At 40.7% G+C, this 13,763-nt stretch overlaps 1 protein-coding gene and 1 long non-coding RNA gene across 7 annotated transcripts in view; one reads left to right on the top strand and one right to left on the bottom strand.

Moving 5' to 3' along the window:
* Positions 1 to 4,952: 4,952 nt before the first annotated feature.
* On the bottom strand, positions 4,953 to 6,227 carry LOC122477770. Its single transcript, XR_006295759.1, has 2 exons — positions 6,048 to 6,227; positions 4,953 to 5,868 (listed from the first exon to the last, which is right to left on the bottom strand). It is a non-coding gene; the product is annotated as an uncharacterized LOC122477770 (long non-coding RNA).
* The window catches only part of GNL3L (G protein nucleolar 3 like), a 28,893-nt gene continuing 20,766 nt past the window's right edge, over positions 5,637 to 13,763 (top strand). For 2 of the 6 annotated variants that reach the window (XM_043571126.1, XM_043571129.1), the window contains exons 1-2: positions 5,640 to 5,767; positions 7,922 to 8,062. In XM_043571126.1, coding sequence (XP_043427061.1) covers positions 8,044 to 8,062 — 19 coding nt within the window. In that variant the 5' untranslated portion in view covers positions 5,640 to 5,767; positions 7,922 to 8,043. Of the gene's footprint in view, positions 5,768 to 7,921; positions 8,063 to 13,763 lie in introns of all 6 variants that reach the window. The other 4 variants (XM_043571131.1, XM_043571128.1, XM_043571127.1 and 1 more) reach the window with 3 other exon arrangements.

Here is a 13,763-nt window from a genome sequence, read left to right on the forward strand (position 1 = left end):
CATTCAGGGAAATACAAATACTATATTTCACTCACCTGTGGAATTTAAGAAACAAAACAATTGAACAAACAAAAGAGACAAACAAACAAAAACCCCAGACTCTTAAATACAAAGAACAAACTGGAGGTTGCCAGAGGGAAGGTGGCTGAGAGGAAGGGTGAAATAGATAAAGGGGATTAAGAGTACACTTATCCCAATAAGCACTGAGTAATGTATAGAATTGTTGAATAATTACATTGTACACCTGAAACTAATATAACACTGCATGTTAATTATACTTCAATAAAAAACAAATGAAAAAAAAAAAACCCTGGTAACTGCTGAGGTGTGTATGGTGGCAACCAGGTGGAATGGACAAGAATGACACTTCTTAAAGTATAATTTTTATATGGTTTTGATTTTCAAATTTATGTTTATTATTTATTCAAAAAGAAATAAATTTAAAATATTCACAATAATAGGAAGAATTGCAAAGCAATTTGGAATTAAATTAGTAAAAACACAAAATTCTAAAGAGAAAACTTGAAATTCTTAATAAAGAACCCAGATAGGTGAATTGAACAAATGAGATATTTCATGTTCTTGGATAAGATGAGTTAATATTTTGATGATGTCAACTCCCTCACTTTAATCTATAAATTTAGTGTGATTCTAATAAAAATTCCAGGTGGATTTCTGAAGAGCTTGATAAACACTTTCTAAAAATTATGTGGAGATATAGCTAAGACAATACTAAAAGAAGACTACAATGGAGGTACTTGCCCTATTAGATGTTATGATATATTACAAAATATCAAAAATAAGGTAGTATTAGAAGAACAGAAACAGATTTGTGTGTGTATGTTGCATAATATGTGACAAAGGTGGCACAGCAAATCAGTGAAAAAGTAAGAATTGTTGAAACATGGCTCATTGTGCAGAAAAAATAAAATTGCATCCTTACTTATCACTTCATATGATAGTGGATTCTAGATAGATTAAAACCTAAGGGTGAAAGGTAAAACCATAAAGTTAATGGGAAAAGAAGTAGGAGAATATCTTTGTGATCTGGGAGGAGGGAAATACTTTTTAAATCAAACCCCCAAACCAAAAACCATAGAGCAAAAATTTGATGGATTTGATTATATAACCATTTCTGTTTAAAAAAAAAAGGTTAACATGGACAAAGTTAAAATAGGGAGAGAATATTTGCAGTGTCTGAAACTGATAGGATACTAATAGCTAGACTATATAAGGAACTCTAGCAAATAGATAGGAAAGATAGGAATCTCAATGGAAAAAATGGGCCAACTATACAAGCAGGCAATTTACAGAAGAGGCATTTAGCACACATATAAAGAGATGCTAAAAAATTCATTAGTAATCAGAGAAATGCAAACTAAAAATAAGATATTACTTTATACTTGTTATACTGGCAAAAACTAGAAATCTGGAAAATGTCAAGTGTTAGTAAGCATGTAGGGACACAGGAATCCTTGTACATTGATGGTAAAACTGTGGACTGGTGTAGCTCTCTCAGAGAACCATCTAGCAGTATGGATGTTCTTAGTCAAACTAAGTACATGCACACTTTATGATGCAATCATTCTGGTTCTGAGTGTATGTTCTAAAAGAAATTCTCATACAGGCCAATAAGGGGACATGCACAAGAGTGTTCATCACAGTATTATTTGTGTTATCAGGGAGCTGGAGGCAATCTTGCTGTCCATCACTGGGGGAATATTCAAGGAAAATAGGAAGGCACACTGTAGTTAGCATGAGCAAGTAGAGCAATGGATTGGATGTGTACACAGTCATATGGATAGACTTTAAAAACACAAAGCCAAATGAAAAAAATAAGAAACGAGATACCGTTTATATAAAATAAAAATGCACACATAAAGCTTCCTCCATAGTGGCACAACCTGATGTTATGTTCCTCTTGAGGTGATACCATATGAAACAAATGATTATTGCTGGAAATATTTAACCTGAATCTAATCATGTCAAAAGAGCAGATGAATTTAGAATGTGGGACATTCTGCAAGAAACTGCCTGGACTCTTCAAAAACATTAGTGGAATACAAAACGCACAAAATATAGGAGTACTATTCTATATTAAAAGAAGTTAAAGCAATACAACAACCAAACATAATGCATAAAATTTGGTTAGATCCTGGGATCAAAAATGATTAGATCTAAAAATATTTTGGCCACAATTTGAAAATTTGAATATAAGTTACCTTTGATGGTATTATTGAATTGTTGTTAAATTTTCTTAAGTATGATAAGGGTATTGTAGTTGAATAGGAGAATGTTCTTATTCTTGTAGATGTTGCCAAAGTATTTAGGGGTGAAGTGTTACATTGCCTGCAACTTTTAAATGGATCATCAAAAAAGAAAATGTATACATACACATAAAAAGAGAAGTAGAGCAAGTCTGGAAAAATATTAAGGGTATATGGGTTTTCATTGTACTATTCTTTCAAGTGTTCTGAATTTTTAAAATGTGAAACATAAAAATTTGGGGGAATTACATGAACATAAAACAGCAATACATCTTTTGCAAGAACACATATAAAGAAAAAATCTGCATAAAATACCATAGAATGGATGCCTACAGGCGGGAAATAAGAGTTTGAAGTAGAGATTAAGGTGAATTAAATAAAAACAAAACAACAAAAACCTCTCCGTAAAGTAGTTCATATTCATTGACTACATAGAAAACACAGAAAAGCACAATAAAGACAACAAAATTTACCAATAATCTCATTTTCTCTGTCAGTAGTTGTCAAAATATGGTACTTGGACAAGCAGCAGCTGCAGATGATTCTCCTCTTCCTCCCCCTCTTTCTTCTTCATCATCATCATCATCACTTGGAAACTTGTTAGAAATTCAAATTCCTGGGCCCTACCAGACTTAGTGAAACAAAACCTGGACGTAGGGCCCAGCAATCAGTGTTCTGACAAGCCCTCCTAGATTTAACCATCATTAATTTTGTTATAGATACTTGTAGTCTTTCTAAAAAGATTATGTAATATTTCAGGCATACAAATAGGTATAGAGAATAACATAACACACACCCATGTACTTACTACCTGGATAAAATATTGGATAAACAATTGAAATCCTCTGTGTATCTCTCTCTCATTCTGTTCCTTTGTTTTCTTCTCTGGACCTAATCACAATTCTGCATTTGGTATTTAATTCCCTTGTCTTAAAAATATTGGTTATATATTTATATAATCTATAAATAACACACTGCATTGTTTTATAGATTAAAAAAACAAACAAACTATATATGGTCACCTGGCTGGCTTAGCTGGTAAAGAAAGCATCTGATTCTTTGTTTTTTTAATTTTTTTTTCAACGTTTTTTATTTATTTTTGGGACAGAGAGAGACAGAGCATGAACGGGGGAGGGGCAGAGAGAGAGGGAGACACAGAATCGGAAACAGGCTACAGGCTCCAGGCTCCAGGCTCCGAGCCATCAGCCCAGAGCCTGACGCAGGGCTCGAACTCACGGACCGCGAGATCGTGACCTGGCTGAAGTCGGATGCTTAACCGACTGCGCCACCCAGGCGCCCCAGAAAGCATCTGATTCTTGATCTCTTGCGGTGAAAAGTTCAAGCCCCATGGTGGGTGTAGAGATTACTTAAAAATTTATTTAAAAATCTACATATCCTTCTACAATTTGTATTTTATCTCAGCACTGTGTTTTTGAAATTTATCTGGGTTGAAATATGCATCTGTTTCATTTTTTTGCTGCTGTATAGCTGTACCACAATTTATTCATTCTGTTGGTGAACTTTTAGATTGATATTTCTTCTCTATTACAAACAGTTATGCAATGAATTTTCTTGCACATGCCTCCTTGTGCATATGCTTAAGAATTTCTCTAGGACAGGGGCACCTGGGTGGCTCAGTGGGTTAAGCATCCGACTTTAGCTCAGGTCATGATCTTGTGGTTCATGAGTTTGAGCCCAGAGTAGGGCTCTGTGCTGACAGCTCAGTGCCTGGAGGGTGCTTTGGATTCTGTGTGTGTGTGTCTCTCTCTGCCCCTCCCCCACTCTCACCTGTCTCTGTCTCTCTCTTTCAAAAATAAACATTAAAAAAAAAAGAATTTCTCTAAGAGTCTAGAGGTTATATACATCATTACCAGTAGAATTCCTGGGTCCTAGGGCCCATCTTTAACTATTCCGGATAACTTGCTAATTGTTTTCCGAAGTAGTAACACCAATTTTCATTCTTATCAAAGATTTCATTGCATTTTCCCCTTATAGTTTGCACATTTGGGACTTTGTTGAAAAAGTGTTTCCCCAGTTGTGGGTGACAAAGATACTCTTCACTATCTTATGTGGAAATAAGTCAGGATCCAGTTTTATTTCTCTGTTTATGGTGAGCCAAATTTCCCAGTGCTATCTACTAAATTGTCCATTTTCGATTGATCTGTGGTGCAGGCCTATAAACTCACCCATTTCACATATATTTGCTGAAGTCTGCCTTGTACCAGTCTTGTGCTGGGTCTTGTTGAGGTCTTGAAGATATATGGCCCCTACTCTCAGGAAGTGAGACTGCATTTCCATTTGTGTGAAGATGCAGCCATATAAATGATTACAGTATTAAGAGATAAGTGCAGAAAGGTGTTCTGAGTTTCTAATTCAGCTGTGAAAGTTCACAGAAGTGACCAGAGTTAGGTCTTAAACAGGAAGAATTTGCTAATGCAGGGGGAAGGGTCAAGGTGGTGAGGGCTGGTTTGGGGTGCAGAGTTTTGTGTGTCTCCAGGGTGAGAGGATAGAAGACACAATGAGTAGTGCATATGTAAGGGGTAGGAGTAGACAGAGGGAATCAGTTTCTTTTTGGATACTTTTGAGGTGGAGGAATACACACCCGAGGTACTGGGGGCTTGGCCCTACACCCAAAGTTTAGGTTTGAGGAAAAGAAGGGGCTGCAATTAAATTATCACAAAGAAATCATTGTCAGACTAATATTTACTATTTTTAAGGGGAGACCTCATTCTCCAGCCAGGTCAGGAGCTTCTCAAGATAGTTTCTAAAGAAATCCTTATTTGTACCCACTTCCGAGATATACATTCATTCCTTTCTTCATTTGCCGCTCTGGGGCCAAAGATAAGGAGGGAGGAGGAGGAGGAGAAGAGGGCAAACGGGTGGGAGAGGCTTCCAGTTGTCCAGCTCCTGGGCCTGACCATGCATTTGAACTTCGGCAGAAAGCGCTGGGAGGGGCTGTCTCAGGGTTTGTCTGGGACCCTACAAGCCAGGAAGAAGTTGGGAACGGCTAACCAAGTCACTTTTAGGTGGGGAGCACTCGGCAAGACATGTGACCTAGGCGGCCATTTTCTCACACCCAGCCCGTCGCCATCTTCCTTTGTAGACAAAGGGACTGACCCCCACCCTTGTATGATGCGGTCATGGTGATTGCTTGGTTACTAAAATTCGGGAACACGCATATTTGGGCCCAGGCAGAGGTCATCGGACAAGCTCTTGGCTTACAAGTAGGTTATATGGCCACACTAGTCGACCCGGCCGCTCGGTCCCCCGCCTACTCCTTCTCGGCTTTTTTCTCACCGCACAGGGAAGCTGGGAGGCGGGACCAGCGCGCCTGCGGAGTAGGGATGGGCGAGCGCGAGCCGTCAATCCGAAGCAAGGCGGGCGGACCGGCGCCGTAAGGCTGGGATCCGGAAGTCGGAGCCTATCCGCGTTAGCTCAGCCTGCCGACCAACCGTATCGTGGTGCCATTCTCTCCTCTTTGATCCCCGCCGGAAGTGGAGGTAAGAGACGACTCTCCTCTTTTCTCGTTGTGAGCGCTCTCCCAGCCAGCCGCGCGTTAAGGCTCGTGTATTTGAGGTGGAAACTAGAGGCGTCCTCCATTCTGAAATAGAGAGGTAGAGAACCAGCTCTCATCCAGGGTAGAAGGGCCCAGGTGAGGGACAGGGATCACTCCGCACATGGGCATGTGCCCAAATGCACTCTTGCTGGGTAGAGGGGCACGGCCTCACCCCATCTGGGCAGATGTAGAGCCCTGGACATACTGTGTAGAAAGTCACAGACCTCACTTGTGTGGAGAAGCATCGAGTGCCCTCCTCTCTTCAGGATAGCGAGGCTCCATTCTGCACCCCTTCAGGGTAGACAGGTGTCTCCGTGTGGCGACATCGATCCCACGGTTATAGAGACATACCTCCCTCCCCCAAAAGCTGAGCGACTCGGGCCTTTACCGGCGCTAAGGCACACAGATCCGCCTTGATGCAACAGTTCCCCTTGGACAGAGGCTTTGGTGTATTACTCCCTTTGCACACGTCCACTCCCGCCTACCCTGGCTGGACCGCCAGTACAGGGGAGCTCAGAAACGTTTAATATACCGAGGTAGAAGAGCTGGGGGACTTCCCTGCCTAGCCCCCTTGTAACCAGTTGCAGAAGCCCCGCCCCCGCTACTGCAGAGATGTTAGATCACCCCTCCTCAGTGGTTTGAGGCGTACCTCTCAGCCCTTAGAGAACACGCAGATCTTCCTCACCTTGGCTAGAGTGAGACCCCATTGTGGAAAATAAGACTTGACTCCTCCCCCCACCCCATAAGGAGGCACTGGTTTACCGAATTTGTAATGGCCCAGCTCCCCAAATGCCCTGCCGCGAAGAGAAACAGACCATAACCCAGGAATGCTGTCAGATCTGCCCCTGGTGCCTGCCTTCCCCCGTCCCCTGGTAGAGGGGCTCAGATTTGAGAGATCATCCCTCTCCTACTCTTCCCTCAAGGATTTAGAATCACCAAATGTAGCAAGGAGAGACCCCCAAGGGAGCAGAGAGGTGCAGCTCCCCCTCCCCGCAGTGTTGAGAGGCAATGACATCACCGATCATCCTACCTTTGATCCAGATGGGCTCCCCCCTTACCCAAGGTGGAGGAGCTCAGATCTCTTTCTCCATCCAGGGTAAAAACACAGACACCCCTGCCTGCCCAAAGTGTAAGGGCTGATCCACTGAACTTATAGCTGTGTCCCTACCCGCCACTCCTGTACGGAGAACTAGAGGTCCTATTCCCTTCAGTGTTAGCACAATGCTGACTTCAACCCATTTAAAAGATAAACACATCGTCCCCCATCCCACCTCCCATGGAAGGGTCCGGAATAGCTCACTACAGGCAAAGTGCAGACCCCATTCATGCAAAGCTGCATGATTCCCCCCCCTTCATTAATGTGGCAACTAATGTCACCTTGTAGTGGAAACAGGCACATCATTTTCCCCTCACCCCAGCCCTCCGCAGGGCAAAGAGACCCAGGACTTCTCCCTGACCACTTACAAATATACAGCCCTTCACTTCTCTCCCATGCACCAGAGATGCACACAACCACTGTGCTGGTTTTCCCAGTTGCTCTGCACCCCATAGTAGAACAACAGAAGGCATCTCCTCACCCCCATTCACTAAGGAACTGATCCCAACCCATACATGCAGGTATAGATTCCCCGCCCCCAAGATTTTTCACTGACCTCTTGGCCTCAGTATAACATAAACACAGATTAAAAGTATTGTTCTGAGGTCCCTTTTCCCTAGGGTAGACTTCTGGTATCTCTCTTTTCCCCACTTCCAGGGTAGATCAGAACCCTCTACTTGAGAAAAGAGGTACTATTAATATCCTATACAGAAACAGGTCATCCTTGTATACCCTCTCCCCTCAGCATAGAGAAGTTTAGTACTAGGGTATATAATATTACAGGATGGAGCATTGAGGGCCAAGGACCCCATCTGATACATCAAGGCAGTGACTCCACCCAGGAAGAGGCGTTTAGGTATAGCCTCCTTTTGGGTAGTATGATGCTGCCTTCCCTGTGTAGATTCAGCTATACCAGGCCCCAACTCTATTATAGCCCCTTCTGGTTCCTCTAGTTGTTAGGACTTTCTTATCATGTTCTTTAACATTTCATTTTGCCTACAGGGGGCTCAGAAGGGAGCTTGTGGCATTGTGGTTCCCCTCTCTGTCTTCACATTGGTTCTTCTTCCATTCGGACAGGACGAAAGCCTGCAGATTTGAACCTACCTGCTTTCAAGTCAGTCATCATGATGAAACATAGACACAGTGAGTTTCTTTTACTATCCCCTCTCAATGCTAAGCTTTAATGAATATTTGTAGTATTTCATGGCAACTTAAAAAATTATTATCTTTTAAAAATTTTAATTCCAGTAGAGCTAACATTGAGGGTTATATTAGTTTCAGGTGTACAATACAGTGATTTAACAATTCTATATATCACCCAGTGCTTACCAGGACAAGTACACTCCTTAATCCCCATCACCTATTTCACCCATGCCCCCAACCCACCTCCCCTCTGGTAACTATCAGTTTATTCTCTTAGTTAGGAGTCTGTTTCTTTTTTTTTTTTTTTAGTGTTTATTTTTGAGAGAGAGACAGAGCAGGGGAGGGGCAGAGAGAGAGGGAGACGGAGGATCTGAAGCAGGCTCTGTGTTGTCAGTGCAGAGCCCAGTGCGGGGCTCAAACTCATGAACTGTGAGATCATGACCTGAGCTGATGTCAGACGTTCAACCAACTGAGCCACCCAGGTGCCCCAAGAGTCTATTTCTTGGTTTGTCTCTTTTTTTTTAACTTTGCTTATTTGTTTTGTTTCTGAAATTCTGCATAGGAGTGAAATCATATGGTATTTGTCTTTATCTGACTTATTTTGCTTAGCATTATACTCTAGTTCCATCCATGTTTTTACAAATGGCAAGATTCCATTCTTTTTTATGGCTGAGTAATATTCCATTGTATATATACATTACATCTTTACCCATTCATCAGTTGATGGACACTTGGGCTGTTTGCACAATTTGGCTAGTGTATTGTAGATAATGCTGCTATAAACATTGGGGTGCAAGTATCCTTTCGAATTAGTGTTTTTGTATTTTTTGGGTAAATACTCTGAAATGTGATTATTGGATCATAGGGTAGTTCTGTTTTTAAAAAATGCTCAGTATGGCATGAGGGGATGAGCAAAATGGGTGAGGGGAGTGAGAGATACGGGCTTTCAGTTATGGAATAAATAAGTCATGGAATTAAAAGGTACAGTATATGGAATATAGTCAGTGGTACTGTAGTACCATTGTATGGTGACAGATGGTGGCTATGCTTGTGTTGAGCATAGCATAATGCATAGACATAGACTTGTTTTGTGGAATCACTATGTTGTACACCTGAAACTAGTGTAACATTATGTGTCAAATATACCAAATTGTTTAGTCTTGTCTTTTATGTATGGTATCATTGTTGTCTTACCAACTTCTTGGAGGTAGTGTTCCCCTTATCCCCCATTCCCATTTTACAGTTGAGGAAACAGGCTCAACAAGGTTAAGTGACTTGATCTGAGGTGAATAGTAGTATATACCAGACAGTGGAGACAAATTGTTGTTCTTTCTGCCTTTGAGACTCTTTTCCTCCCTTTTTCCTCATTCTTCAACTGGATAATCCTTGCTTGTTTTTCAGATTTCAACTTACACATCACTTACTTTAGGAAGCTCTCCCATTAAGCTCCTCCCTTGGTTTCTACCATCTGCGCCCACAGGAACTGGAACTATTGATACTGTATGATCGAGTCTGTCTCCTACACTGTGCTGTTAACTTCTCACCCACATTTCGTTTATCTTTGTGTCCCAAGGACCCAGCATGACCAGGCATAGCTGTTTGGTACTTACTGTGTGCCAGGCACTAGAATGTCTCAGTGTGCTAACTCAATTCTTCCTCCTTCCACTATTCTTTTATAGCCTAGAGAGAGAAGACAAATGTGATGCATGGACTCTCCCTTATAAGAGGAAAGGCAAGAGCATTAAGGCAGGTTTGGTTCTGTGCTTCCTGCCTTTATCTTGCTGTAGTCCACATAGAAAATGACATTATAGACTGGACAAGAATTATGCAACCCAGTGACCCCATATTCTGTGTGAATGGTGGCCCTGCCTATGTGGGCTTGGTGAAAAAAAATTCAGTATATTTACTTTATATATCACACAAAAATTTCAACAAGAATCAGACTGTGGTTATGTGAATACCAAAAGTAAATAATTTTTTTCAACACAAGAAAAATGAACAAAATTAATTATACTTTTAAGAATATCAAATACCAGGGGCGCCTGGGTGGCTCAGTCGGTTGGGCGTCCGACTTCAGCTCAGGTCACGATCTCGCGGTCCGTGAGTTTGAGCCCCGCGTCGGGCTCTGGGCTGATGGCTCAGTGCCTGGAGCCTGCTTCCAATTCTGTGTCTCCCTCTCTCTCTGCCCCTCCCCTGTTCATGCTCTGTCTCTCTCTGTCTCAAAAATAAATAAACATTAAAAAAAAATTTAAAAAAAAAAGAATATCAAATACCAGATGATAATAAAATTATTGATACTGATGGAAAAGACAATAATTAGCTGGTTAAATGAAGTGGAGTGTATGCATACAAAAGAACCCTAGCAGTTTAAAAGAAATGAAGTATTATAATAAAAAATAAATGAAGTATTATATGGAAAGATTATATATAGAGAATATTGTATGGAAAAAATATTAGATGAAAAGATCTCCAATATTTATTTGTTAAATGAAAAAAGCAAGTTGTCAACAGGAGGACATACTATGTTATTGTCAGTGGGAGCAAATGGGGGGAAATAAGATTATATATATTTGCATTTGCATTGATAAAGTGGTTTCTTGTTGCAGTGAGGAGAGTGCAGTGGTTAGGGACAAGTGTGGAAGATCTTTCAAAATACACCTTTTTAGTTTGGAACCATATGACTTATTACCTGTTACAGAACAATCATATTGTTCTACCTGAGTGGGAAAAATGGTGAATATTAAACAAAACCTTTACATGTATTCACAAAACACAGACTTTGGTAAATTGCAGCTAAAGTAATGATCATACTAACTGGAATGACTGCAATGGAAGATAGGGGAGGTGCCTCATGGTGCAGCCACCCTCACTCTCAGTCATACCTTGGACCCAAATGGTAATGATAATGATTAAATCTGGGGAGGTTATTGAGGAGCCCTACAAGGAGTGGTTAAATACAATTTTAATTGTACATTTTTGAATGGTTATTAAAAAGGAGGATGTGTTTTGTCATTTAAAAGATTTATAGCTGCCAGGGCACCTGGGTGGCTCAGTCAGTTGAGTGTCTGACTTTGGCTAAGGTCATGAGCTCACAGCTCGTGAGTTCGAGCCCCGTGTTGGCCTCTGTGCTGACAGCTCAGAGCCTGGAGCCTGCTTCGGATTCTGTGTCTCCTCTCTCTGCCCCTAACCCACTCGCATTATGTCTCTGTCTCTCTCAAAAATAAATAAGCATTAAAAGATTTATAGCTGCCTGGGGCTGGTGGCACAGGTATGTAATCCATTGTAATAGACAAATGTGTGCTGCACAGGGAGGGAGGGTAGGGGTATGGCTGATGAATAAGGAACAGAGTGGAGACTTCACTTTGGAAGACTCTAGGGGGTGAACAAATGAGCTTGAAGATGACTGAGAGGGATGTTTGAGACTGCTATGTGAAGTCCAGTCAGTTACAGATGATGATCATAGGCATCACCACTGCAGTGGGTAGGCAGGTGACTTCATGGAGTGGGGATGTCGAGGAAGTGTGGAACCCATATTGGCAGGGGCCCTGGGGTCACCAAAGTTACCCAGGTTGATGATGGCAGGAGTCAGATTGAAAGTAAAGCTATGTGCCAGGTGTGTCAATAAATGAGGAAAAGTGACTCATAGGTGACAGGGATAGTAGCAGTCTCAAAAAGAGCAGGGTTTCCCCCCTCTTTTTTTTCATTTCTTTGTTTTAACAAGAAGGAGAAGTAGTTTTAGTTTGGCAATGGTGAGTCCAGAGGACACCTCCTCCACCTGTTGGCCCACAAAGTATTCGTGTACCTGAGGAAACAACAGCCACCTTTCCAGAGGTAGGAAGGTGAAGCAGGAGAGCTGAGTCTCCATTAAGGGAGAAGGTTGGGGAATTGTTTCCAAGGAGAGATGGAAAGATTAGGGTGAGAGATCTGCCTTTAAGTAGTGGTGGGTGGAAAAGTTGAGGCTTACAGAGACTTAAGAAAATTCTTCAGGGTCATGTAGCTAGGTAGCTGTTGAGCCAGAATGGAAACCTAGGTCTAGTTCTGGCTGTCTACAAAGTGATAGTTGTTTTCTCTCTGAAGCTGTTACAAGACAGGTTAACCATGGCTCCTTGAGTGCTGAGGTGCTGTGAGTGATGACTGTGTCCTTCCTTTCTTCTTCACTTTGCATTCTCTCTTCCTGCCTTCCTTCTCCCTTCTGAAGCAGATGTTTTCTCCGTCACTAAGTGATATATTTTCTTTTATTGTGTGCCTGTATCCAGCACAGGGCCCCAGTTTCTAGGGAAGTTAGGCAGATGGAAATTGTTGAGTAAAATGGCCAGTCCTGGTTCATTCCCAACCTCACATTCTTTTCATTGCAACATGAGTACTTTGAAAGAAAAGGAGACTTGAGGTCTGTTGTTGTTGTTGTTGTTGTTATTACAGGGAAATTTGATCCATTAACATTCATCATGGTAACTAATATGTTTGGTCTAATTTCTGCCATATTATTTTATATTTTTTGTTTGTTTCCTCTTAGTCTCTTATTTATTTACTTTTCAAGCTCAAAAAAATCCTCCACCAGTAATTAAGGTTATGGTAGTAATTGCATTCATGTTTATGTCAAACATAATTAAACTTGAATATCTCTGTCACTTTACCAAAATTAAATAATAACTATTTTTATCCTGCCCTTCCAAAGTAAGACATTAAGCATGCTTTCATGATTTTGCTTTTCCAACCCCTATTGCTTGATTCCAGGATTTTGTTGAAATGATTTGATACTTTGATGCTGAGCTATTTCCTTATGATATGCTTCCTGGACTTTAAAAATCTTTTCTAAATATGTGTTACAGTTCTTAGCTACATTAGTAGCGTTTTAAAAGATTTAATGGTTTTTCTGTTATTTTTTCAACTTAAAGCTTTAATAGATTTTCTGCCCACTATTATTTGTTTCCTTTAGCTTGAGATCTTTATCTGAGTTAATTTTTATTTTTACTGGTTTACTTCCTCAAGTATAGTTTACCCTTGAACAACTTGGGGGTTAGTGGCCTCAAGCCTCTATGCAGTCAAAAATCCACACATAACTTTTGATTCCCCCAGAACTTCACTACTAATAGCCTACTGTTGACCAGAAGCCTTACCAGTAACATAACAGTCAATTAACATGTATTTTGTTGAATGTGTTATAAACTGTATTCTTCCAATAAAGGAAGCTAGAGGAAAGAAAATGTTAAGAAAATCATAAGGAAGAGAAAACACATTTACAGTACTGTACTGTATTTATATAAAAAATCTGTATAAGTGGATCCATGGAGTTCAAACTTGTGTTGTTCAAGGGTCAGCTATAGTTTTACACGAATTCAGGTGCTACTAATCTTTGCACATCTGAAAATGTCTTTCACCTTCATGTAAAAGAAGGTTAGGTATAGGAATTCAGCTTGTGTCTTGTTTCAGAACTTTGTAATTGTTTTTCTGTCTTAAATGTTCAGAGTTGTAGATTTGAGAAGGCTGTCTGCTTCTCTTCACTTCTTTGGAAACTCCTGTTTCGAAGTTTATAAGATTTTCTCTTTATCCTTGGAGTTGAGAAATTTCATTAGAGTATGCCTATGATGTGTCTTTTTTGTTAATCTTGGTGCTTCATAAGTCTTTCTAATCTGAAACCTCAAGCCTATTTTCAATTTAAGGAACTTTCATCTATCATTTAAAAACAAATGCCTCTCATTTA

Source organism: Prionailurus bengalensis, chromosome X, assembly GCF_016509475.1.
Source record: "Prionailurus bengalensis isolate Pbe53 chromosome X, Fcat_Pben_1.1_paternal_pri, whole genome shotgun sequence".
Classification (NCBI taxonomy): Eukaryota; Metazoa; Chordata; class Mammalia; order Carnivora; family Felidae; genus Prionailurus; species Prionailurus bengalensis.